At 41.2% G+C, this 27,829-nt stretch overlaps 1 protein-coding gene and 1 pseudogene across 1 annotated transcript; both read left to right on the forward strand.

Moving 5' to 3' along the window:
• The first annotated feature begins 2,520 nt into the window (after positions 1 to 2,520).
• Positions 2,521 to 3,255, forward strand: LOC124852472 (V-type proton ATPase 116 kDa subunit a 2-like). The gene is made up of 3 exons (XM_047341450.1): positions 2,521 to 2,634; positions 2,723 to 2,932; positions 3,074 to 3,255. Exons 1-3 carry the CDS (start codon positions 2,564 to 2,566, stop codon positions 3,183 to 3,185), a joined length of 393 nt encoding a protein of 130 aa, XP_047197406.1. The 5' UTR covers positions 2,521 to 2,563; the 3' UTR covers positions 3,186 to 3,255.
• Positions 3,256 to 6,670: 3,415 nt separating this feature from the next.
• Positions 6,671 to 27,604, forward strand: LOC124852383 (annotated as a pseudogene).
• The last annotated feature ends 225 nt before the right edge of the window (positions 27,605 to 27,829 follow it).

Consider the following 27,829-nt stretch of genomic DNA (forward strand, 5'->3'; position numbering starts at 1 on the left):
CCTGTGTATTATTTGAATAGCTTAGTATTGAATGCACAATAACAGGGTAGCTATGTTTATACATGGAACTAGGTCCAGTTTAATATAAAACACAATTTTATACAATATATATAGTAGGGGGTCCCTGCTCCATCTCTCCATCAGTTTGGGGGTCCTTGGCCTGAAAAACATTGAAGACCCCTGCTCTAGGGATTTCTCTTTGGCGTTAAAGTGCCAGTTTTCTACAGTGGGTCGGGATTTCAGGTCTAAACGTCTGCTTCTGTTTGGTTAAGAATAAATGTTTTCAACTCTGTTCAATCACATTTGATTTTTCTCTTTCTTAAAGAAAATCTTTCATAATTCTGTCCATTGTTTGAAAGGACAGCCGAGGCTGAACATTTCAGCTGAGGTTGTATGGGAAACATAAGCTGCTGCCTACAGTGGAAAATACAACACGACGAAAGGCTGCTCAAGTTTTCCACTTTGCCCAAGTAGCTTTTTCAAGTCTTCTCTGCAGAATAGGTAGCAGATCTAGTGCAGCACTGAGTAACAGAGGCTGCTGAGGTCAGCATGTTAAAGCAGGTGATGTTTATTCTAAAAAACTAATCAGACAGCCTCTGGAGAACTGGTGTGGCGTACCGTCGACAACATACATCATGTAGCCTGAGTCATGCAGCTGTAAACAGGGATCTGCAGGTTTGACTAAACTTGTGAAACAAAAATATCATCAGGAAAACAGAAAGTCTATTTCTTAAAGGTCGCTGCCCTCATTAGTATGACAATCATAAAGAGTGAGGATTGCAGCATGTTTACAACATGACTTATGTTCCCCTGCTGAAAAGAGGGAAAGAATGGTGTTGCTTAAGTCACTACCACTTTATATGAGTGAACAGATCACTAAACTACACAGACAATAGGCAATGCTGCTCTTTTTGTTTGAACTATAAAAGGGAAGGGACTCATGGAAGTAGGAGAGAAAGGAGAGACATGAGGGGAGACAGAAATCCTCTCAATGGAACCAACCCTGTCTCCCTCCTCAGAGGTCAAATGATGAACATGAACCCTCCTCCTGTACATAAGCTGTCCATCAGCAGCGGACTGCGAAGGTGCGCGCAGAGCGTGGACGGGAGCGCGCGCTGCACACCTGCAGCGGGAACGCTGATTCGCGGGTGGAGCGCGAGCAGCTAGTGAGTGACGCAGGAGAAACATGGAGCGACGCGTGAGGGGGAGGAACGGAGACACGGGGAGGAGAGAGACTGCTGTCGGTTGTGCGCGTGCGTCCCTGAGACCTGTGAGTTGCGCACTTTGTGTTATTAGTTATTTAAGTTGGTTCAAGTTCTTAATTAGTTAGCATGCGCTGCTAGGTGCTACACGGTCAGCTCCAGCGCACTTAATTGTCTGCGTCATCTGGGTGCCTATTTTTTTTTTTACTGTTTTCTGTTTATATAACTAATTGCAGTGGGTTAAGTAGTTTCACTGTGCTAATATTACAGGTTAAGGTGGTTTCCATCTAAATTTGAATACATGGTATATATGTATATTGTATATTGTGCATATCTATATGTGTGTAATGTACATGTGTGTGTGTATATACGTATTTGTGTAGGTTTAGCCTGCACGTGTACAGTGTGCTCTTTTGGTTATATAGTGGCACTGTTTAACCACTTAAATAAATCTTATCATTTCTTCTTGTAGAACCACACGCACACCACGCATATTCCGCCCATCCTTTCTTAGGCATACGTTTGTACTGTGCTATTGCTCAGGAACTTAAAGAGAGAGAAGCAGCAGAATCGGCTAAACAGTATACGTTTCTAACATAAGTCCTTAAATAAGTCCTCACCAATACCTACACTGCTCCAGTTTCATGATCTGCACCAAACGGCCTCATAAAATGCCAAGGGTGCCCTAGCATAAAGGGCTGCACAATGTATCGAAAATGTACTGTCATCGCGATATCAACATGTGTATCGCAAAAGACTGCTTGAACTGCGATAAATGGTGTTCCATGCCCATGCATTCACGCTCTGCATGTCAAAAATATTGGCCAATCAGATGAAGCCTTACTGCCCTAGATAATAAATGTTAAACTTTTATCTCTCTCTTTGTAACACTTAAGCATTTGTTCATTTATATCATATCGTCATCACAACATTCAGTGTTTCAGTTTTCCTAATATCGTGCAGACATAGGTTCTGTACCAAAAGAGTAAATTGGATCAGTTTGTCGAACTCGTCACTTATATTTATTTGTTTGATTAGTGGTAATGTTCCAGGAACACACATTGTGTGATTAAAAATAAACTAGGTTGAGTTCCTGGAATAGAAAAGATTGGATCCTCTTGATAAAAATAACATTAGATTACCTCAGGAACAATAATACAACAGTTACATAGCTATTCTTTATAAGATTAAATAAGGTTATTAGGTTAGGTTTCATTGATTGTTTTATTTATACTCAACGTTTGTTTTTTACGTCTTTTGCCAATCAAAACTACTCATTGTATAATAGATTATGTCATGTTTCTGTTGCAAAGATCTGGAACTTGGCCTCCAACCGTCTAACATTTCTGAACTCCTACAAGATGAAGATGTCAGTGATATTGGGCGTCATACACATGAGCTTTGGGATCATTCTCAGCACTTACAATCACTTGTAAGTACCAGTTTGTTTCTTATTTCTTTATCTTTTTCTTTAGATGTTAGTTTTTAATAACCTGCCTTCTTTTTGTCAACAAAAACAGGCACTTTAGGAAAAAGCACAACCTGTACTTGGTATTTCTGCCTGAACTGCTGTTCCTGCTGTGTCTGTTTGGCTATCTGGTGTTCATGATTTTCTACAAGTGGCTGGTATTCTCTGCAAAGGACTCCAGAGAGGCCCCGAGCATCCTCATCCACTTCATTAATATGTTCCTCATGCAGGGTGACACAGTGTCGCCATCTACCCAGGACAGGTGAGAATCCAATGGAAAGCTCCACTCCTGCATCAGAGTAATTTATGTCCTTGTTCTTGCTGAACAGATTTAATCAAATGTCAAGTGAAATACACTTACTCACACTGACTAATGCAGTGTTTTTTGCTGCTTCTTCCTCAGGCTGGCCTGCAGGTATTTCGAGTGGTCATTGCTGTTCTCTCAGTGCCTGTCCTACTCCTGGGCAAACCCATCTTCCTTTATTGGCTTCACAAGAGGGCAGCAGTCACCGTAATCTCTCCACAAGTGTAAAGCACAAGACAGAAGAGGTCAGCACAGCAAAAAACTGCATTATAACCATTTAATTAAAAGCAACCAATGTTGTTCTTCTTCCACTGGTTTCTGTCAGTCATGCCGAGTTTTACTTTTGTTGTGAAATTTGGCCTTACAGATGAGTTCCTGCATCAGGCCAACCACACTATAGAGTATTGCCTGGGATGCATCTGTTGTGCAATAATGCATTAAACGTGATACCATAAAATGGTGTGCCTTTCGGCATTCAATAAATTTCGTTATTAAAATATTAAATATTAATATTTTATTATTAATATTTAATAATAACTTTAATTGATTAAAGTTCCCTCGGGGCACCACCCTTCAAAGGAAGGGAAAAGATAGACAATTTATTGATTAAGTCTCATAAAAGTATTAACTACAAATTTGGAACTCTGATTAACAATTAAATTAATAACTATAACCAAAATTACCATATAGATAGTTAGCTAAGTTGAAGGATATGGAGTTCTTGACAGTGTAGAGGTTGGCAAAATTCACTTATGCAACATTAATGAAAAAACATTTGTGAAAGGAAAACATTTATTATGAATATAATAAAGTATAAAAACACAAATTACTAACGGTGTAATTACTAAACAAAGATGTGTATATGAGTATACGTGTGTGTGTCTGTGTGTCTGTGTGCTTCCAAAATGGCGGCTGGCCCCTTTGAAGATAACACCCTTCCCCCCCTATTGGAATGTTTACGACATGTAGAGATAATTAGGTGAAGAGTTATGCGTGTGTCTGTGTGTGTGCCAAATTAGAGAAAGTTACTAGATGCATGCAAGGAAGGACTGAAGAGCATAACTAACATTAACTTTCAAAATAACTTGTAACCACAATATCACAGCAACATAAAATCAAACTTATAAACATCACACAGAATCGAATAAACAGTCTTTGCTTAGCCTAGTATAATTATTAAGCCCAGTTGTGTTACCCGTCCGTGGAAAGGGGAAAAAGAGTTGCTGTGCAGTTCGCAGTTTTGTGAAGTCGTCTTGCTGGTTTGTGGCTCCTGCCTTTGTGGTTCTGTTGAGCTGGGCAGCTCAGTTGCTGGTTGAAGTTTTCCTGCAGGACATCGCGTCGCTGCTAGGAGGTTGGTAGAGCTTGGGTTGCGAGGAGGTTTCCTTGGTGAGATGAGCTGGAAGCTGCACCTTTGTGCTCCTCTTGAAGAGTTGGATGGAAAGAGAAGATGTGAGCTGTAGAAGCCAGGCTTCTTCCCTCGGCGATGCAGGGAAAGAGGCTGGACAGCCTTCTCTCCTTGGAGGGATTGTAGAAAGAGAAAGAAGATAGGGGGAACAGGCCTTATATTGGCCCGGTGACCTCACAGGTCATGGGGCCCAGAGTGACCAATAGGAGTTGATACTTGTGTTCCTGGGGGTTTTTCACACCTCTGTGTGATGTTGATGCCCCCTGGGAGACTGAGTTCCGGAGGGTCTGGTTTTCTCCAGACAAAGGGACATGCGGCTTCAGGCTTTTGACTGCACATATAGGCCGAACTTTGGTCTCACAAAAACCATGTCCCAACACATCTCAAACACAGCCGCCTATTGTCAGGTTTGCTTAAACAGGTGGACCCAGAAGCAGAGTTTTAAACAAAAAGTGTCCTTTTAATGATAAATGTCTTTAACAGGTGAAAACAATAAACAGAGAGAATCTCAAAAAGTAAAAACTGAAAAAACAAAAAGCACACAGGGGAAAACACTGGAAGCTTATGATGCAGAGGACGGGAGCACAGGAGACAAGGCATTTACGACAGGCATTACGACAAGCACAGGAGATTACAACAACGAAACGACAAGGACAAAGGGAAGCACAGAGATTTATATACACACAGGGAAGGCAGGGGCAATTGAACACAGGTGGAACACATGAGGACTGGTGCAGACAATCACAAAGAAAGGAAGTGAAGAAAGAAAACACACTAGGAGCAGAGCCTACAAAATAAAACAGGAAACAGAACACAGGGAGTGGGAAAGCATGCCCGTGAGTTTTGGGGTTTGCATTACAACACACAGGGAGTTTGTCCCTCCTTCAAACCTGTCAACCACAGACTGAGCACAAAGTGAATTTATAAACTTATGCATAAACCAGGTTTTGTTCCAAATCAATAAGCCACCTTCCCTTTCGCACAATGTGATTGTCTGACAGTTCATGTCAAAGTATATTTTTTAAAGGTTTTTCTTTCCTTTGCTACAGCACAATTAAAAATTGGGATCTTGAAAAATCCATATGAATAAAAGCACATTTTGATGCAATGAGAGAACATATTGAAATGTCCTTGTGCACAGTATATCACGTATTTAACTTAATGTAATTAATTTAGCATGACAAATTGAAATTAAGTGGAAAATTTATTACATGGCAGTTTTAAGAAGGGAGAATCAAACTGCCATTTCATATCTTATACGACGCTGCGTTTGCGCTGTTGTACATCTGTTGATATGACTTCCAGTTGTTGAGCCATGATTTCGGAAGTGTGTTGCAGTATTCTCAAAAGGTTCTATCTTGTCAGATTACATACATGACTCATACAGGAAAATGTACCTGGCAAGCTTAACTCTGAAATTTTAAATTGACATATCATTTCAGAGTGAGATGTGTCTTAGTCCTCCGGGGACAAATATGGTTGTTTTGAGTTGAATTTGAATTGAAAGGGCCTTGGAGTTGATGTATCTTTTAGAATAAATTAAACCCATGGACATTAATAGTAGTCCAAAGAAAAGTCAACACATGTAGGTCATTGACAAATCTTATATTGTGGGACTGGAGTCAAGTTTGGTCATAGAGATGCTGCATGAAGAACAGGATGAGGAAGATAAGGAGGAAATTGATACCGAGTCTGAAATCTCAGATGCTGATGACCTAGACCAGTGGTTCTCAAATGGGGGTACTAGTACCCCTGGGGGTACGTGAAGGTACTCCAGGGGGTACGTGAGATTTAAAAATATATATTTTAAATTAGCATCCATTCATAAATCCTTCAAAAATTGTTATTTAATAAATATTCAATAAAATATAAGTGTTTAATAAATCAGACACTGATGGCACAGCGCTGTGTATTGCATCTTTTTTTCAACTAAAAATACTTTGCGCTGGTTAAGGCGTACTTGGCTGAAAAAATATTTCACAGGGGGTACATCACTGAAAAAAGGTTGAGCACCACTGACCTAGACTATGTTCCACATGATCAAGTTCCAACTTGATATGTCTCCTTTGATGACATAACCTCTTCTATGTTACATCTTCTATGTCAGCATTCATGTGATCAAAGGATCCTTTTCATTTAGGAGAGCTGGAGTCCAAGACACACCCACAACTCCAGCTTGATCCTGTGGAACATATTCTAGGATGCCTTAGATATACTACAGCCATACTACACCTGCTCAGTTTCAAAACTTTTTTCATACCATTCACTAATAATTACATCTAAAGATCACCATGTTTGTCGCGGATGAGGTCACACTGGACATTCCGGAGCTTGACCTACAGCCAGAGGTGGATGTGCTTCTTTCTAATCCAGAGATGGTGGAGAAGTTGGAGCAGTGTGTACTGAACTGGCACACTCAGATTACCATTGTTATTGAGGAGCAGCAAGACAAAAAGCCACAGGTTTGAGACTCCTCTTGTATTCTGATCTCATCCGCGGATTTGGTGGTATCAAAGTTAAGAACCCTGAGGTCAAGACATCTACAGGTGCTACGCAAATGTTTAATATATTACCTACAGGATTAAATCCCTTTCAGCTCAAAATTAAATTATTAGGTCAAGGAAAATATATACCAATGTGAAATCTGTTTTTTATGCCTCTATATGAATTTTATTCTGTGTATTTGGGTTTGTCTTTTATCTGGAACCTGAGTCTGAAGAATCTATGTCTTTCCTTTTTCCTCCAGGCACCGGGCCCTATGTCTGAGATAACTTTTTGGCAGGAGCGTGCCTCCATCCTGAGTGCTCTGTTCAAGCAGCTCAAACAGCCGATGGTAGAGAAAATCTTGGAGGTCATAACCAAAGCAGATGCAGGCATCGTTCAGACCCTGGAAGGAACAGTTGCTGATCTTAATAAATACCGTGTGGAGTCAGACGATAATTTACGTTTCCTCAGCACGCTGGAAAGACACTTCATGGTGAGCTGCACATTTTAGAAATATACTATTACATTTTTTTTTTACATTGACAGTGTACTATCATTAATGGTAGTTACATTAAACACAATTGCCAAGAATGTTTTGAAATAAAAAAATATTGATGACAAAAATCTTCTATCCTCACCTTAACTTTTCATCTTATTTTACCATTGTCTTTTGTAGAATCTGGCCTTTGGAGCAAATTTTGCTTTGATCCTAGAGACAATCCCTCATCTGATGGACAGCCTGAAAATTGTGTGGATAATCTCTTCCCACTATAACACAAATGAAGGTATGGTCCCTCTGATGGAGCGTATTGCCTGGCAGCTGTGCGAACTTGTGTCTCAAGTAATTGATGTCAACACGTTGTTCAGGTATGTACGGATACGACTAAATTTACATGGAATCTTAGATACATTTTACAATACAATATTTCATAATTTCAATATCATTGAGATTTCAGGGAGAATCCTTTATTCAAATAGTTTGTTTAGTAGTTGGAGTATAACTCAACAATGTGCTGTGCCCTGGACAGAGATAAGAGGGAAGTGGCCAAATCCAAGGTGCGTGATGCTAAACAGGTTCTGGACCGATGGAAGTCGACCTACTTTGAGGTGCGCGCTGAAATTGAAGAATCTGCAAGAGATCCACGCTGGGAGTTTGACCGCAAGAGACTGTTTGAGAGGACTGATTACATGGCTTCCATCTGCCAGGATCTGAACAATGTTTTGCAGGTGAGTGAACATAAACTTTATAAATACTTACCCCTCACTCAGTAACTGAACGGCTGAATGTGTAAAAAGCGCCTTAGTTTTGATGGTTCTCCTGGATTTATTTGGTGCAGGTTTTGGAGGAGTTCTATAACATCTTTGGTCCAGAGCTGAAAAATGTGACCGGTGACAACAAACGAATCGATGAACTGGTATGCGGAGTGGATGGTCTAGTTTTGCCCATTGAGGGGGTCAATTTTAATCCTTTCAACATGTCTAAGAAGAGCAGCTGGAAAACCATCATGAAAGACTTCGACACTACAGCTCATGTGAGTTTAGCATCTACTATGCAGAAGCCATGAAAATGTTCTGAATCAAAAGTGTAATTAAACACAGCAGGATCAATGCACTTGTCATTTTGCACCAATAACATTGCATAATTTTCTGTATGCTGTCCCTTAGTTATCAAGCTGATTTACTTTTTGCATATGTCTGCACAGGCTATCGAGGGAGAGGCCATCAACTTTATTGATCAGTCTTTTAAGACACTTCGTTCTTCAGCTGCCGGCTTTGACATGCTCCTGAAATTCAAGCACATCCGCTCCAGAGAGGTCATCAGTAAACATTTGATGAGAAAGTTCAATGACATACTGGCTCAGTATTGCAAAGAGGTATTTTGCCATGAAGTTGCGATTGAATAACTTGCATGTGATAACATGTGATAATATCAGATCATTAGAAAGGAGGAGCAGTTAGTCCATGCAGGTGTTGTGTAAAGTGACAAAACCAAGGAATGATTCAAACCTTAATTACCTGCAACGTTACACTGCATTGCAACAAACAAAATTTAGTTATTAACTATGGCATGTGTCTTATATACCTGTGATAGATCCAGGTTCAGTTTATTAATGAAAATAAAACCTGGAAGTTACAGTGCAACTAAAAATATACTATTGGTATAATTTCGAAGAGATTAATCAATGTCTGCCACATGCAGAGTGCCTAAGTCTTTTTGTCTTTGTTGTAGGTGGACAACATACATGAAATCTTTAAGGCAAACAAGGATAAACCACCGCTAAATATGGATGAGCCTCCTGTGGCAGGAGCCATCAGCTGGGTCCGATCTCTTTTGTACCGCATCAAACACACCATCCTTACCTTCCTGGAGGTGCCAGAGACGCGGGAGAGTAAGCAGAGCAAAGTGGTGAGTTACTTGACTGTTGCAAGGTGACAAACACCAAAATATTATTGAAACCCTTTCTTTGACTTTTGCTGCATTCTGCTCAGGCCAAGGACAAGTATGTGGAAATGGCAATGCAGTTCAGGGACTATGAGCTGAAGAAGTATGAGCACTGGCTGGCAGAGACGGAACACAGATTGCCATTGCTAATGAAAAAAGCCCTGTTGGTCATGATTACCTCTCCAAACCAAATCCCAGCCGAATTGGTATTTATCTCTCTCATCACTTTTGACTCATGCTCTGTATTTTGAAAAATACATATACACTAACGTCTCACACTCCTCGTTTCTAATTCTCACCGTTTGCTTTGATTTTTCTCATTCTCAGGCTGTCTCTAAGGATGTCCCCCCAAAGGAAGGAAGATTACAGAGGGATGTGCAATACCGTGTGAACTTTGCTCCAGAGATCAGGGAAATCATTTCTGAGACAAAACACCTGGAGTTAATGGGCTTCTCTTTACCTAATCTAGCTCAAAATGTCACTCTACAGTGGCACAAATTATTCAGGTAACTAGAATGGCACTCAATGTAGTGCATACCTTACAGTCCCCTGTTGTGCAATAATGCATTAAACGTGATACCATAAAATGGTGTGCCTTTCGGCATTCAATAAATTTGGTTATCAAAATAAAATATTAAATATTAATATTTTATTATTAATATTAAATAATAACTTTAATTGATTAAAGTTACCTCGGGGCACCACCTTTCAAAGGAAGGGAAAAGATAGCCAATTTATTGATTAAGTCTCATAAAAGTACTAACTACAAATTTGGAACTCTGATTAACAATTAAATTAATAACTATAACCAAAATTACCATATAGATAGTTAGCTAAATTGAAGGATATGGAGTTCTTGACAGTGTAGAGGTTGGCAAAATTCACTTATGCAACATTAATGAAAAAACATTTGTGAAAGGAAAACATTTATTATGAATATAATAAAGTATAAAAACACAAATTACTAACGGTGTACTTACTAAACAAAGATAGGTATGTGAGTATGCATGTGTGTGTGTCTGTGTGAGTCAGCGTGCTTCCAAAATGGCGGCTGGCCAAAGAGATAACACCCTTCCCCCCCCTATTGGAATGTTTACAACATGTAGAGATAATTAGGTGAAGAGACATGCGTGTGTCTGTGTATGTTGATTCCAAGTTAGAGAAAGAGTGTAGAGTGGATGCAACAAAAGACTGTGAAGAGCATAACAAACTAACATTACTTTCGAATCACTTATAACCAAAATATCACAACACAAATCAAACTTATAAACATCCCACAGAATCGCATAAACAGTCTTGCTTAGCCTAGTATAATTATTAAGCCCAGTTGTGTTACCCGTCCTTGGAAAGGGAAAAGAGGTTGCTGTGCAGTTCGCAGTTCGGTGAAATCGTCTTGCTGGTGGTGTGGCTCCTGCCTTTGTGGGTCTGTTGAGCTGTGCAGCTCAGTTGCTGGTTGAAGTTCTCCTGCAGGACATCGCGTTGCTGCTAGGAGGTTGGTAGAGCTTGCGAGGAGGTTTCCTTGGTGAGATGAGCTGGAAGCTGCACCTTTGTGCTCCTCTCGAAGAGTTGGATGGAAACAGGCTGGGCAGCCTTCTCCCCTCGGAAGGATTGTAGAAAGAGAGAGAAGAAAGGGGGAACAGGCCTTATATTGGCCCGGTGACCTCACAGGTCATGGGGCCCAAAGTGACCAATAGGAGTTGAAACCTGTGTCCCTGGGGGGTTTTCACACCTCTGTGTGACGTTGATGGCCCCTGGGAGACTGAGTCCTGGAGGGTCTGGTTTTCTCCAGGACAAAGGGACATGCGGCTTCAGGCTTTTGACGGCACATGTAGGCCGAACAAATACCAGGTCCCAACACCACTTAAATAAAGCAACACAATTGCTAGCACTCGTTGATAATAGTCCTCCATCAGGAGAAATTCACAAAAATGTTGAAAAAAATCTCTCAAAAAGTGTGTGTGTACTCCAGAAGTTACTGGGTTCTTCCTTTGCCCATACCCACTCTTCCACCAAACTTAAGAAATAAGCTCAGTACTTTTTTGTGTAATCCTGGTAAAAGAAAGACAAACTCTCTGTAGCTGAGAGCAGAATTTATTTCCAAACAACAAAAACAATCAATTGCCTTTTCATCCCTTACATGCCTAGGTATGTTGATGATCTGAAAGGAAATTATCCAACTGCTGCCCACTCCTGTGATGGACAGCCTAGATGAGGCCTGATTCCACCATGCTAGCTCAACAGATCAGAGAGAGTCAAACAAGTGATAAGATTTTAGGTGCAAAAGACTCAAGTGGAGTTCCTTGGGTACGTTCACACAGAGCCTGAAATGTTTAATCCCTTTAATGCTTATTTATGCACACTTGTGGTCAGATGAAATGAATAATTCAGATGAACTGTGTTATTTGCTTTTAGGTGTTCCTGAATTCATCAAACAAGCTCTCCAGGCTGTCACTAAATTTGAGTCTGTTGTCAGTCAGATTCAGAACAATGAGAGAGACATTGATTCCAAGCTGCAGTCTATAGTGATAGCTAACCTGCTAAAATGTCCAAGTCCCAAGATAAATCTAACAATTTGCCAGGTAAAAAAACTGAATATTATCTTTTGGTCAAATAATTCAAACAATACCATTATTTAATGCATGTTTTCCAAGGCATCAAGGAGTTCTGTGAACGTATTGAGCAAGAGCGAGTAAAAACTGTGCATTTGCTGAGTAGGAAGTATGCTGCCATTGGACCCCTCATCACTAAAACAGAACACTTGATCATGCAAAGCAGCAGTGGCAAAGCCACAAGTATGGCAGATTATTACACGCACTGGGAAGACAAAGTGTTCGACTCCCTTGTAAAGATGGTGATGAGGTAAATACAAATAGTCAATGTTTTTGAAGTCATTATTTAGTGAGCAGTTTTTATCAATGCTCCTTTGAATTGCAGTACATTATCTCTCATCCCCTGTAACATCCCTCTTGATAACCTTCACATTCAGGAGCATTCAGGCCTTCAACATTGCACTGATGGGAAGTACCACCCTGTTCCAAATTGATGCCATCCTGTATGCCCCAAAGATCGTGTTGCAGCCCCAAAGCAAAATAATCCACACGATGATCATGCAAAGCATCAGAGACTGTGTAGAGAGCACCAAGGTGTGATCATCATGATTCTCTAGTGTGTCACGTTTTGATAAAAAAATAATTTGTGATGCTTTAATACTGACAGCTAGACTTAATTCACAGCCAGGTCTATTATTTTAGCAGTTTTACCCAAGGTTTGGATACATAGGACCTGCAGTAGGTGTCCTCCGCAACGTGTGGAAGGTGAAGATGAACTGCTGACATTTAGCTTCTACAGCGATGTGTGTCAGCATCCTCAGATAAATGAAAGTGCCATGACAGTCTCCCAGAATGTCCAGCAGCTGCTCCGCTCTATGGATCAGTACCTGAGCCACTGGAATCGCTATCGGCCTCTTTGGGAAAGAGAAGAAAATCATGGTCAGTAAGAACATTTGCTTGTGAGAAAGCCCTCCTTTTGTCATGTATGATGACAAGCTGCAGTTCCTTTCTCATATCAGTCAGGAGGTTATGTTGGAACCACTTTTTAAGACTGAGCACGTCATCCATCTAAACCTAGAGCCTCTGGTTCACACTGTGCAGAAGACTGTTGAGTCCAGGATCAGTTCACTTGGGAGCCAGCTCAACAATACTGCCAAAGAGGATCTCTTCAACTTGAGAGATGAACTCATGGTACTGAATTGCCCTTCACAGTTTATGCATGTGTTTTAGATATTCTTAAATATTCTTTGATTTTGATGTCAGCAATCTTTATTGTTATTTTCTACAAGCAACTCTCTGCGAAGCTGAAACAAAGTCCTGAAACCTTTGAAGACCTGAAGTCTGTCCTTGCTACAATCTCAGGCATCAGGGACGTATCTCTGGAGGTCAGGCTGAGATTCAGGGATATCGGAAGATACAGAACACTGGCAATGCAAAGTGGGAGGTACTGTATATTTAAATTATTATCCCTAAACACAAGTGGTTTCCCTTGCTGAGCGTCTCATCGCTATATTCTGCATAGGTTGGAGGCAGTAGACTTGAGCTGGAAGTCAGTATTGACCAGATGTGGAGTGACCTTTTAAAGAATCCAGACAAGAGTGGATCAATTTGGCAGATGTCAAGAAATCATTTACTCAGGTAAGACACATTCTACTTGAATAGAACATTTAAATTAATAGAGATTTGCATGTATGGTTATCTTCCTATTTTTCTCCAAAGACTACAAAGGAGAAGATGGAAGAGTTTACACAGGACTTGTCCGTCTTTACTGAGAGCTTCAATATGCATGGTCCTCAAGCTGTGGGAGTTGATTTGGACAAAGGTACTTAAAGATTGCAGTTATAGTTTATATCAAGAAAAAACTATATAAATTGTTTGTTTGTGTGATTCCCCAGATTTATCTGAAGTGCAGGGTATTTACCCCAGTCTCTCTCCTTTTGTCCTTGCAGGATTGAGCGTTATGGTAATATATGAGGCAGAGCTTGCGAAGATATTGGGAGGACGCCAGGAGCTAACTAATGCTGAGAAACTGTTGGACCTACCAATCACTGTATACCCAGAGGTTATCACCATGCAGAAGGATATGAAAGGCTTGAGACAAATATATGATGTGTATAAAGCTCAGAAGGTGGGATGTGTTGGCTTTTAGAAATTCAAGTTTCGTATTGGGTCACAATTCTGGTGACTCACAAAATGTTTGTCCTGAAATCTTCCAGGATGCAAAGACAGAGTGGTCTCAGACCTTGTGGGTGGATTTAAACATCCAGCTGCTCCAGGAGGGCATTGAGGGTTTCATCAAAAACCTGATGCAGCTGCCCAAAGATGTGAGGGCGTTATCTGTGGCCTCTTTCCTCGAAGGACACATGAAGGAGTTCAGAGAGTCTCTGCCTCTTCTGCTGGATTTGAAGAATGAGGCCATCAGAGACAGGTCGGTCCTCAGAAAACAAACTGCCATTTGAAATATTGATGATATATTTTCACAGGATATAAACAAATGTGTTTATATTTCGGACCACAGACACTGGGAAGGAACTGATGGAAAGGATAGCACTAGCTGAGATGAACCCTGGCACTTTCACTTTGGAGAACATGTTGCTATGGAGTTATAAACATATAAATGTAATAAGTGACATTGCTCACCTCTGCTGTGAAGCTCAGTATTGAGAAAGGTAATCATTTGTCTTCAGTGAATGACTTCTAGCAGTCAGGAGTCAGAGGATCAGTTGTTATCAGTTTATCAGTAAAATCCATTAAGACTTATTCTCCATCTGTTGTGTGTGTGCTTCCAGGGGTAGAGGAGGTGGTGGAGCCTGGGAAGCCCCATATGAGTTCAGTATTCTGCCCTATTTCAAAGGGACCCCCAGGAACGTGCGGTCTATTCTGGGTGCAGTCGACGAGATCCTGCTGGAGTGGAAAGCGATGCCATGAACTTACAGAGCATGGCAGGCGCCGATTTGTTGGACACTTCCTTGGCACCGCCAGCAATGGGAAAAAGACCTGTCCCTCATTGATGAGACCATAGAGGTCAGTAGAGCGACCAAATCTCTCTTCACTCTTTAGCTAGCCATAAATTCAAACTCAAACAATGTTCTTTCCTGGTATTGTTGCTGGTACCTTGAAATGGATGTACCTAGAGCATATTCATTGGAGGGAGATGTTTGCTGCCAGTTACCCCGAAGAAGCGAGATTTAAAGCAGCATTGACCAAAGTTTAAAGAAGTGAGTGTTGTCAGATATTAGCCTGGTAAAGCACAGTGATCTGTTACTAACCATCTCAAAATAATATGATTTTCTTCATTTCTTGTCTAGATAATGGTGATGCAGTGAAGAGCTGACATTAGCTTGGTGTTGCCTGGTTTAACCGGCTAACAGACCTGCAGGCTAGTGAAGGTCTGGAGAGGTGAAGAGTCTCAGTGACTGCACCTGGACTCCAGGCCGGGCGTGTTTCCTCCTTCTTCTTCATCTCTGATGATGAACTGCTCAGCATTCTGGGAGTAATGAAAATGACATATGTGTCCAGAAGGCACATTATCAAGGTATTATCCTCGAGACACTTAACCTATTCTTTTTCAAAGTAGGAAGTAGAATAATGCTTTCCATGTGTAGAGGCCTTCCTCAATTTTTCTTTTCTTTGGTCACAAGATGTATGACAACATAGCATCCTGCGGTTGCCGACGTGGACAGCCACGGTGAGACAGTGGCTGGAGCCTGAGTGTCTGCTGAGGGGAGGTGATGGAGCTGACCACCTGTCCCAGTGGAGGGCAGAGTGGAGGAATGGATGACAGGCGTACTACTGGAGATGAGGAGGACCAATAGACTGATTACAAAAGAAGCAATCTTCTACTACTGTGTAGACACGAGCAGGTGTGTGTATAGGAGACTGTGGCTCAGAAGGGTGGGTGAGATTTGGTTATCCCCTAATCAGAGGGTTTCAGGTTAGATCCCTGCCTCTTCCAGTCTGCATGCCCAGGTGTCCTTGGCTAAAACTCTGAAATCCCAATTTCCCCTGACAATGGCCTGCAGTGTGTGAATGGGATGTATGAATAATAGAGAAGGCTGTATACTTGAGAAAGCGCAAATTACTGTATTAATGTGTATTAGTTAAATCATTACCAGTCTATTTTGTTGTTGTGCTGTGATAAGTTCTGTATGTGAATGACCTTCGAGTAAGATCTGTCATTCTCGTGTTTCTCAGGAGTGGATTGGATGCTGCTGTACAGGGCATAGTGGTACTGGCTATCAATCAAGTGTAGTGAACCTGGGAGGAGGTAGGGCGTCTTTAAAATGTCAAAGAAAGGAAAGCGTGCACTGAAGAACTATGCAAGAAATGCACCAGCAGATTGGCAGGCTAGCTAACACGCATCACACAACCTATGAATAAAAATGAGAGCGGCAGTTCAACTCTGTGCTCATCATCAGCATTAACATACAAGAGACATTGTAGACAGCTTTATTTCTGCTAGGTAAACCTTTCCCACTTTTTACTTTATTTATTTGTATATGACAATATAAACAATGTATTAATAAAATTCTTTACAGTATAATGGATGCAAAGAGTTTGAGTGGAAAGCCAGCTAAGGTCTGGTGCAGGGAACAAGGCTGACCTGTTTGTGCGTCAGTGCAATCTTCCCTTTCTCTCCTGCGATGCGAATACATGGACTGAATGGTCAGTCGATTATCACTTGTGACAGACAGGATCACCTCACCCCCTCACCCAGGTCTGAGAACTGCCATGTTTGTACCAACCGAAACCGATAATATATAATGAACAAGCGAGCCTTAAATTGTTCACTGTCAGCTGTTTTTGGCCTTGGGGATGTCTGTGTGTGTTTGTGATGCAGGCTCTCCATGTGCCTGGGTACAGGGCTCCTGCTGGACCCAGCTGGTAGGGAAGACAAGTCCACCAAAGATCTAGCCAGGCTCTAGGTCTGCTCTGTGGTAACAGAGCTGTAGTGAGGCATAGTTTCTACATGGTAAGAAGCCACCACTTATCTAATGATATCTAATAAGTACATTTATTCCTTCTGTGACAAAGGACAACAAATTGTTTACATTCTAATTTACCTTTAACACATAGCTTTATGCAAATGATGGTAATCTCTTCACAGTGATCATCAAGACATACTCTCATATTGTGCTCTCCTTGTGAAAATGCAACCACTCCCTGATTAATGGTAGGTATCTAAGCTAGAAGCAGACATGTGGCTTCTACCTGCACTTCTCAGTGAGGTCTGGAAAAATACTGTTTAAATATAAACAAACCCACACATATATTATAATTTGTGACTCTTTTTAAATGTTTTCCTTCATCTCTGTCTTTGCATGCAGGCTGTGGGTAAGATCTTGTCTGGCCTTGCCCAGTGTGGGCGGGATAGCCGTGGGTTCAATCGTGCTCCCGATGCCTCTGTGTTGTCAAGTCATCTCCTCCCAAATCAGACCATCCATAATGCTCTCATTTCTTCACCTTAAAATGCTTTACATGTAAAAGGCTATTTGTATACACAGAGCCAGTAATGCATTATTAAATTTTTCTATAGTTGAAGCATATAAAGATTAAGAGGGATTCATTTTTACACCTTCTTTACTCACATTTCTCCCTCACATCAGTTTGAAGGGCAGGAGATCAGCCTGGATGGCACTTAGGATTTTCATCACCATGGGCCGGAGTTATGCAGGACGCACCAGAGCTGCCAGAATCGGTAGAAGCCCTCTTCAGGCCTGTGGTGGTCATTGTGCTGACCTGCAGCTGATCCCTGTGAGATCATACTCTTCTCTGAGAGCTTCCTATTAGCCAAGGTATTAGACACACACAAAACACATCTGAAATTCTTACTATTTATGTGATACTCATCCTCAGTTATGTACAAAGTATTCCTCCAATGTAAGCAATATTAACTATAATACATAAAATATTTATATATGTATTCTTGAGTAAATTGGATATACAAGGATAATATATAATGAATTTCTGGAAGATTCTTTTGATACTTTGATAAATCAGCAATTTTTCATTTACATGAAACATGGATACATCTTCCCAACTCCTACACTGCAATGAATTAACTGTTTAGCTACACATACATTTCTTTAAGGATTTTATCTCTTCACTTTTTGATTCAGAGTGCTGGCAAAGAAGATGACAGTACTGCGCAGGATCTAGCTCGTGCAGACAGCTTTCCAAGCGATCTCATTATGACTTTGGTCTTCCGAGCTCTGAAGTCTGTCCTAAGTGATGGCAGGAGAGCTGAAGAGACTGGCAAGAAATCAATGAAGGTAGAGACCAAGGGAACAATTTTACATTCATTTTCATAGAGTGAAAAGAAAACTTATACTTGGATTTAAATTCATAATGAAAACAGGGTGTTTATGGTCTACAGATATAGAATGATGTTTGATGTTGGGAGAATGCTGGACATTTGTTTAGAATTACCGACTGCAATATTTTTGATGATATTTTATAAGCGAAGATTCCATATCCACTCTGCAAGGATGTAAGGTATTGATCACGTACTCTCGGGACATGAACCTTCAAGTTTATGTTTGAGACGTGCACCTCTTTCTCGGGCTGATCTCAGACCTGTCCCTCAACCTGGATTGCCCTCGTGTTTACTATCAGCTTGAAACTGACTATGGAACACATTCTGCATGAAAGCAAATACGTCATAATGCCTAACCAGGTGTCTGATCTGAGTTTTATATTTAATTCTCAACGAGATACAAGTTAGACTTCTACATTTCAGTAACACATATTTAGTTCCAGCCTATGAGGTATTAGATGTCGTTATGCCCTATTCTTTATGCTTTCAGGTGGATAAAGTGGTGCAGATCTATGAGACAATGATGACCAGACACACTACTATGATTGTAGGACCAACGTCAGGAAAAATCTATTATCATCAGCACATTATCGAAAGCTCAGACCAAGTCAGTATCAATTTTACATCCACCATTTGTACCACCTTCCTGATATTTCATCTGGAAAATATCATCTTAACCTTTATTATATCTCATCACTAGACTGGGATTACAAACAAAGATGTATCACTGAACCCTAGAAGCCATAGTGTCATTAGACTTTCACATTCTGGATCCTGAAACTGGGAGCTGGACAGGTGGGATCTTATCCAACATCTTTAAATGACATGTAAACCCCTGACAAAAGAGAAGCGAAGGTAAAAACTGCCTGATTAGAGATGCTTATTCATAATGATCTGATATTATTTTTTCTATTGCATAAATTGAGGAAAGGTCACAGTCGCTTCAACATAACAAACTAGCCTGTGTGACTCACAGGTACATCCTGTTTGACAGTGATGGATGCTCTGTGGGTCCCGAGGAATATGAACTCAGTGATGGATGACAACAAGCTCTCATGGCCAATGGGAGAACAGATCACGTTTACCGAATCACTGGCACTCTGCTCTTCGAGAGTTTGTCTAAAATTCAAGACATGCTGTCAGCAGAGTGCCTCTCCCAAATGTCAGTGTTTAGAATTGTAAAGAAAACTCTACCATTACAGGTGGGAGATTTGCCATCCCTTCCTCTATATTCCGCTGTGGAATGGTTTATGTTGACCCTAAAAACCTGCGATACACCCCATACTGGCAGAGATGGCTGAACAACAGACCTGAAAAGGTTTGGGAACAAATTAGCACTATGTAATAATTTTACTTGTTTGAAATTTGATAAAATCTCACACTGTCCTTTTTTCTTTTCTAGGAACAAGAAGTTCTAAACAAACTGTTTGAGAAATATGTGCACGGCTGTATTGAAATGATTGTGGATGGTATTGTTGATGGGAAACAAGGCCAGAAACTGAAGACTATTGTCCCACAGACAGATCTAAACATGGTGGGTTAATCTCCTTCTATCTCACTCCAGTACCTGTGTTGTAATTATACACCAAATAATCGAATGAAGATCAGTATATTCATCTTCCAGACTGTATATTGATTGTGCCTGTGTTGGTGAGTATGTCCAGGTGACTCAGCTGTGCTTGACACTGGATGCACTGCTTCAGGGTGAAAGCAGCAGTGGTGAAGTCCTGGAGTGTTAGCTTCCTGGAAGCTCTGTACTGCTCACTGGGGCCACATTGCTGGAAGTATGGATGAAGGTGATAGGTTAATCAAGACAAGTTCCTGCTTAACTGTCGATGCCACTGACAGAAAACCCTGGCTGGACCTGGTGAAGGATCCAGGTAAGAAGAAGGATTTATGTGTAGATGATTATGAAGTTGTAGGCATCATCAAGATTGTAGTTTAAATACTCCCTTTTTAGGAACCGTTTGATTGTAGGTTACATGTCTTATTTTATCTTGAGAACAGGGTTAAGGTTGAGTACATATAATGTAGGATTATACAAATATCCTTGCCTGTCATAAAGTACTCCATGTTGAAGGATCAAATGGACATGATTGATTAATGGTTTTAGAGTTCAATCAATTAATATCATGATGAAAATAAAACTTTATGACAGATTCTCTGCATTTGGGTTCTATTGTCCTATTATTTCTAAGAAAGTATCTCCATCCATGGGATACCTGCAGACTCTGTGATTTTCCATTTGATGGCACACAGGAGAAGTGGGTTCCCTGGGGTTCTAGTCACCAAATACATTCCTAACCTGAAGTAAATTTTCTGATATACTAGGTAAAGATAAATTCTGAGGACAAATCAAGCTTCAGCGTGCATTGCGTATTGATTTAAATTCCTCCCTTTGATTCCTCCTCTCTACCTTTGCTTTAGTACAGCTTCTTACCGACACCACGAGGCCAGCTGGATCCTGGAACAGATGAGTGAAAATAAAAAGCCAGTGCTTCTGGTCGGCGAGTCTGGCACTTCTAAGACTGCCACCATTCATAACTTCCTCAAGAACCTCAATTCAGACAAAAAGGTACGTTTGCTGTCCAACTTTTCATCCAAGGTCATCATATTTGAGGTTAAACTCTTATCTTCCTTTGTGTTTCTAGATTACTCTGATCATCAACTTCTCATCCAGAACGACTTCAATGGACGTGCAGAGGAACCTAGAGGCCAGTGTGGAGAAAAGGACCAAAGAGATCTACGGGCCTCCTATGGGAAAGAGACTGCTGATCTTTATGGATGACATGAATATGCCAAAGGTTCCTGCTTTAAGCATTCAACCAAGTCTTTTATCTCCTGTGCTTTGCAGAATGACAGCACTCTCATGATCAACATTATTCTAATACTCTATATGCTCATCCAGGTGGATAGTTATAACACACAGCAGCCAATTGCATACAAGCTGTTATTGGATCGAGGAGGCATGTATGACCGAGGAAAGGCTGAACTACAAACTCCTGAAAGACCTCGGCTTTGTTGCTTCCATGGGAAAAGCAGGAGGTGGGAGGAACGAGGTGGATCCTCGCTTCATCTCGCTCTTCAGTGTCTTCAGCATCCCTTCCTGCAGTCAAGTCCTCCAACCTTATATACGCTTCTATTATCAAGGCCACCAGGTAGAGTCTCACGCCACATAGACCATACAAAATCTGAATCTCAGTCAGCAAAAGACATAATCACTCAAATTAATAAACTTGATTAATATTTTAGCCATTTGAGAGGCCATACAGAAGGAAGGTGTGTGATAAAGTCACATTCTGCACACTGGAACCTGTAGCATCATCAAAAAATTTGCCTCCCACTCCGTCAGTTCCTCATCTTCCAACCTGGGGGGACCTGTCACGGTCTACAATGGACTAGCTCACCAAACCAGACAGAGTCTGATCAAGAACATTCCTCCTTAGTGGAATTAACACTTTGCACTAAAGGGCTGTGTTTCAAAATGTCTGTGCTTTACAGGTTTTGACTGTCACTCAGTTTGTGCGAGAGTCTGGAGGAAGGCAGGTACTGAGAATCTTCATGACAGACTCATTGATGAGACTGACAAAGCCTTAGTAATAATTGATAATATATCATAATTACTAGGTATAACGTGTATAACTGTTCCTCCTAGTTTTAAATTCTACTGTATAAAATAGTGTTAGTATTTCTGTTTAATGTATCAAATGTGTGTTTTGCTGCATCAGGTACAAGGCCATAAAGAAGCTGGTTGAGGCATTTTTAGAGTCAGCGATTTTGAAATTCGTAATCAGGACCCAATTCTTTGGAGACTACAGACAGCCCTCAGTGAGACTGAACCAGAGTCTGTAGGGATATTGTCATGACTGAAAGTCAGCCAAGCCCCCTGCTTTCGTGTGCCAACTTGTAATAACTACTACAACAGTACATTTTGACATTTATTTATGTTTCCATATTTACCCTGAAGCGAAGCATATTCACACAAACAAGAATATTGTTTTACTGCTTTCATGTGTTTACAAAATAACTCAACAACACATGGATGGAGCTGATCTGATCAAAGGTCAAGGAACAGGTCATCAAAATATAGTTGCAAAAACAAGTAATAGGGCAAGAGGCAAGGGCATTGGAGTCTCTGTAAGTGATTAGCTCCAGCCCTTTGAGGCTGACTAGTATAATTGATTGATGTACTGAAAGACCACTCTGTTTTTTATTCTCTGTCTCTCTGGAAATTTTAGAGAATACAATGAGAACAAGTCGAGGATGAATCTGGTACTGTTTTTGATGACGCTCTGGAACATCTGACCGGTGCACACATTATCGTGTCGATTTAGGCCATGCACTGCTTGTCGTAGGGGGCTCTGGCAAACAGTCCTCACCAGCTTGCTGCTTTCACTGCTGGATGTGGTAGAAAAATCTATGATAGAGTGTAGTAAAGGCTGAATGATTCTAATGATGAAGTTACACAGTAAAAAAACATATTTATCAACACCTACCCACCAATCGTTTTTACACCACACAATAGGAGAAATATACACAGAACATAAAAGTACCTTGTTTCCATTCACTGCCATAAGAATGCTCACATCTCAATTCAGAATATTTATCTTAGTACTGCCAATAAAAACCAGTGAAGCTTGAAAGATATGGAAACAACAATTAAATCTATTTAATGCAGCAAAAGAAACTCAATGGGAAGATTTGGGTTTGAAGGTTAAGCAGCATTAAACTATATCTATAAAGTAATCTGAAGCAGTCCATAATGAAGTTAACTCCACAGGTATTTGAGATAATATTAAACCCAGAGGATACAGTAGTCAGAGCGCCCATTGAAGACCTGAAAACACTGCTGCATGAAGCTCGGCATTGAAATAAGAAGAGATAGTGTTTCCTCTTTACAGTTCCCATGTTGCTGAGGAGGGCTTCTTGGAACTCATCAACAGCATGCCCCAGCTTCAGGTTGGTTGCTTAAGCTGTATGTCTGGCTCACAGTACATTAGTCTTTCTTAAAAGCTTCAGCTGTAGTACATTCTCTGTCCTAACAGGCATCGTTCCTGCATTGTTCCCTGATGATGAGAAGGATTCAATTGTCAACCAGCTTCGCGACGAGGCTCTTAAGATGGGAACAGGTCCTTCGAAAGAAAGTTTGTGGCAGTACTTTGTCAACAAGAGTGCCAACAACCTGCACATTGTTTTAGGCATGTCCCCAGTGGGAGACACCCTGAGGACACGCTGCAGGAACTTCCCAGGTGAAATATATTGTCAGTAATCTTTTAATTGTAATATAATTTCAGATTTTATTTCGCCAACTATATTTACCTTTCTTTCTCAGGACTGATGAACAACACTGTGATAGACTGGTTCCTGCCATGGCCTCCACAGGCATTACTTGCAGTTGCTCAGTCTTTCCTTGGTGTGTAATAATACTCACATCTTTTTAAAAATACATTTGTTGTGGATATATTTATTTTCAGTCTTTTCAGACACTTTTTTTTTCTTTCTACAGGTGAGAGTCCCATGATTCCTCAGGCGCACTCTGCAGACGTGATAGATCATGTATGCATGGTCCATTCTTCTGTGGGTGACTACAGCAAGCTGTTCCTGCAGAAACTCAGGCGTAGTAACTACGTTACTCCAAAGAACTACCTGGACTTCATTAACTTACCTACTCTAAACTCTTCAGAGAAAAACAATGATACTCTCCTGGGTAAGGAAGGGATGGAATACGTCAAACAATTTGTTCCTCATGTATGTTTGTGATCATTTGAGAGACTTTTTATTTTATTGCTTTCTCCTCCATTTAGAGTCAGTGCAAGCCATAGAGGGAAGTCTGGATAAACTAAAAGGAATACAGTGAGCAGCTAGCTGGGCTGGATATCAAGCTAGCAGTGCAGAAGAGGTTGTCCTTGCTGAGAGTCAATGACTTGTGAAACCCTGCTGGAATGGGATCGTCACTAACACCACTGTAGGTCCAGTGACTGACTGCTGTCCCCCTCTTGCTCTGCGTGGTTTGAACGGAACAACAGTGCATTATAAACTACCAAAAGTAGAAACAGCTGGTCAAAACCCTTGTAAGCACTTCTCATTTTAGCTGAGGAGAAAAGAAGTTGGCAGAGACAAAGCCGAAAGTTGAAGAGCCAGAACAAAGTGATCGCTGTTTGAGAAGAAAAGCTGAAAGTTCCCTTATGAAGCTCTGCCAGCGTTAAGCTGACCCTGTAGCGCCCTTCAGGACCTCGAAAATCTGATGTCACAGAGATCAGGTAAACTCTTCTCCTTGGTTTCATTCTATAGAGGAAAAAGCTACCAATAATCATAAATGAATAGATAGACAGTGGCCTCTGTAACTCATACTAAAACTTTGTCAAGAAGATAGATGATAACCCAAAATATGCTGTATAGGGAGTTGATTATTATTTTAGGATCTTTAATTGCAGACTAATCAATTTTGCAAAACATATCTGACAAGAAATGTACACCATCTATTTATATCTCTTTTTGTCTGCCCTTGTCACTGGTTCCTCGTGCAGATCTTTTGCCAAGCCTCCCAAACAGGTGCAGATGGTTTGTGAGTGCATCTTGGTGCTGCGTGGCCACAAGGAGATCAGTTGGCAAGCAGCTAAGGGGATGATGTCAGAGGCTAACTTCCTGCGTTCACTGATGGAGATGGACTGTGATTCCATAAGTAACGGTCAGGTTAGGACTGTCAAAGGTAAGTCAGTTTCATGATCAATGGAAAACTACCCTAAAAACTGCAAATAATAACAAATACTCGTGACTTTTTGCGACATCTTTGCCATTTTGTTTGACCAGGCTTCCTGAAGAACCTCCATACGACCCTTGAGGAGATGCAGGCTATCAGTAGAGCTGGCTCAGGAATGCTCAAGTTTGTTGAGGCCATCATGGGTTTCTGTGAGGTTGCCAGGGAGATAAAACCTAAGAGAGAGAAGGTAATGCGAAGTTTAAAAGGGGTATTCCATCATGCTGCATAAGGAGGAACACAGTAATCTGTAAAGTGGATTCTTCCATTGCTGCTTTTCGTAGCACTTCTAGAGAAGAACTTCTTTCAGAGTAAGAAGGAGCTGGAAAGCATTCAGAGTGAGCTCAGCAATATCCAGAAAGAGTTGCAGGCTCTGGGAGATAAGTATCAAGCTGCTATTGAGGAGAAACAGTTGCTTCAGGAGGAGGCTGAAGTCATGGAGAGGAGGCTGATATCAGCTGACAAACTCATCACCGGCCTGAGCTCTGGAGATGAGCGGTGGGGACATAAAGATGCAAACAGGAAGTTTACAACACTTGCCATATAAGGACTAGCAGCCTGCTAAGAGTTGCTTGTCTGGATTAGTTCAAGTGTCCCTCTCACTGTATCTTTGTGTCTCTGCCTATCTCTCATTACAGCACTCTTCTCTATCCCCCCTCCAGGTGGACACAAGATTTGGGAGGAGTTGAAGCAGAGGCGCGTACGTCTCATCTCAAGCGACTTCATCTGATCTCTGCTGCTTTCCTAGGCTGTGAAGGGAGCCTTCAGCTGGGACTTCAGGATAGATCAGTTACCAAATTATGGGTTAAGGATGTGGAAGAGGGCATCCCTTGAGCCAGCCTTTCAAAGTGGAAAGCCTTCTTACTGATGAAGTAGAAATCAGCAGGTGACAATTAGATTGTGTGCTCAGGTTTTGCAACTTGAAACTTGAATTGTTTTGGGGTGTTTTTGTCTTTATTTTAACTATACTTGACTCCAACTACCGGTGCTGTAGGTTTAAGTGTATATGTTTCATATAAACCCTGTATGCTACTGCAGATGGGGATCTGAGGGCTTGCCTCCAGATGAGCTGTCAGTGCAGAATGGGATCCTCACAACCAGAGGGCAGTTTTCCATGTGTATTGATCCTCAACAGCAAGCCCTCTCCTGGAATCAAGAAGAAAGAAAACAACAAACTCAAGGTACAAAATATTTACTGCAAATGCAAATTTGTCTTATTACTACTGACAAGTCCCTGAGAGGACTGCACTTTAGACAGGTTTCCCGCAGCTGACAGCCCCAAGTCAGCATTTTGGAAGAATCCCATATGAGTCCCTGGCACTGTGATCTCTTTTCCCCAGATCTCATCTTTAATAGTCCAGACTCCCCTGAAGCAGCTAGAGATGGCCGTCAAATACTGGTTTCCCATTCCTTTTCAAGATGTGGACGATTACATTGACCCTGTGATTATTATCCTGGAGAAGAGATATCAAAGGGCAGGGCGGACGGAGTCATCATGCTGAGTGACAAGGAGGTGGACTATAATCCCAACTTTAAAACTTTATCTCCCAACACCAAACTGTGAAACCCCAAATATAACCCATCAGTGTTTGGAAAAGCTATAGTCATTAACTATACTGGTAAAGATCCTTTGGCATAGTAGCCATAGTTTTTGTCTGTAAGATGTGAACAGCAGGTATAAAAGTCCCTTGTTCTGTCTGTGTTTCATGTGACCCTGGAAGGTCTAGAGGGGACTTAAACTGCTGGAAGTGTTATCATGGGCTTTGAGAAGGAAAGGAGCTGGAGGAGCAGGCGTAGGAGTTTGATCAGGAAACCAGCAGCAATGAAGCTGCTGAAGAACCTTGGGGACTCCTGCTCAGAGAGCTGACGCATATTACAGGCAACATGCTGGATAACACTGAGGCTGGTTTCCACACTGGAGAAAACAAAGTCAAGCCAGTGAGGAGTCAAGTTCATGCAGCAAACAATGGAGATGAAGAACAGCAAATTCACTGAGTTCATTCATCTTATTTAATTTCTTTGTTTGATGTTGTGATTATCAGGTATTTTGAGAAACTCAAATTGCTGTGAAGACATCTGTGGGCGTTGATAAACTCAGAAATTTGGCTACCGACCCAGCAGCCAAGCGTGGTGCTATCTGTTCTTTGTGCTGGCAAATGGCTCTGGTAGACAGCATGCTTACCAAATGCTCTCCCCTGGCCTCCTACCTGGAACTGTTTGTTTTACTGCGCAAATCTCTGCCAGACTCTGTCCTGCCCCGAGGCAGAAGAACATCATAAACACTCTGACATGCCCAGTGTTTATAACTATGGCCTACTGGTAAAATAATTACCGAAATGATACAAAATTTCAGAAACAATTGATAAAGCACACGGTTTGTTATTATTTCTTACAGACTGACCGCATCCTTAGGTCACATTAGGGCCTAAGCTGCTATTTTCTTTCACATGACCATCAAGATCCCAGGCAGGCAGAAGAGAGCATGGGAAGAGCTGGAGTTCTTCATCAAGGGTGAGATATCCAGAGAGAGTTGAATGCACCCAATGTTCAAAGACAATGTTTGACGTTTTTCCACCTCCTGTATAAGGTAATCTATCCCTAGAAAAACAACTACAAAGAAAGCCCTGTGACTGGCTCCAAGACCAGGGCTGGAGAAGACATTATGAAACTACTTGAAGCTACTTTCCTGAACAGTTTGGTTCTCTGCTGATGACGTAGGAGAAAAAATCACTTTGACTGGAAGTCTGTAAGTGAACATGATGACACAGAGTCTCACTGCAGGTGTTTTGATTAATTGTTTAAATATTTCAAAACTTCGTTCTTTTTCCCCCACCTCAGTGAGCAGCAGATGGACCAGAACAGGCTCCGTTCTGAATATCGGAACCTGTCAGTATTTCAGAA

Source organism: Hippoglossus stenolepis, chromosome 9, assembly GCF_022539355.2.
Source record: "Hippoglossus stenolepis isolate QCI-W04-F060 chromosome 9, HSTE1.2, whole genome shotgun sequence".
Taxonomy (NCBI): Eukaryota; Metazoa; Chordata; class Actinopteri; order Pleuronectiformes; family Pleuronectidae; genus Hippoglossus; species Hippoglossus stenolepis.

What these genes read in the sequence shown, in the direction of transcription:
- LOC124852472 (XM_047341450.1), top strand. Translation starts at nt 2,564, where the DNA reads ATGAAGATGTCAGTGATATTGGGCGTCATACACATGAGCTTTGGGATC. An exon ending in CTCAGCACTTACAATCACTT is followed by an intron (nt 2,635 to 2,722) that starts GTAAGTACCAGT and finishes CAACAAAAACAG; the next exon opens with GCACTTTAGGAAAAAGCACA. An exon ending in TCGCCATCTACCCAGGACAG is followed by an intron (nt 2,933 to 3,073) that starts GTGAGAATCCAA and finishes CTTCTTCCTCAG; the next exon opens with GCTGGCCTGCAGGTATTTCG.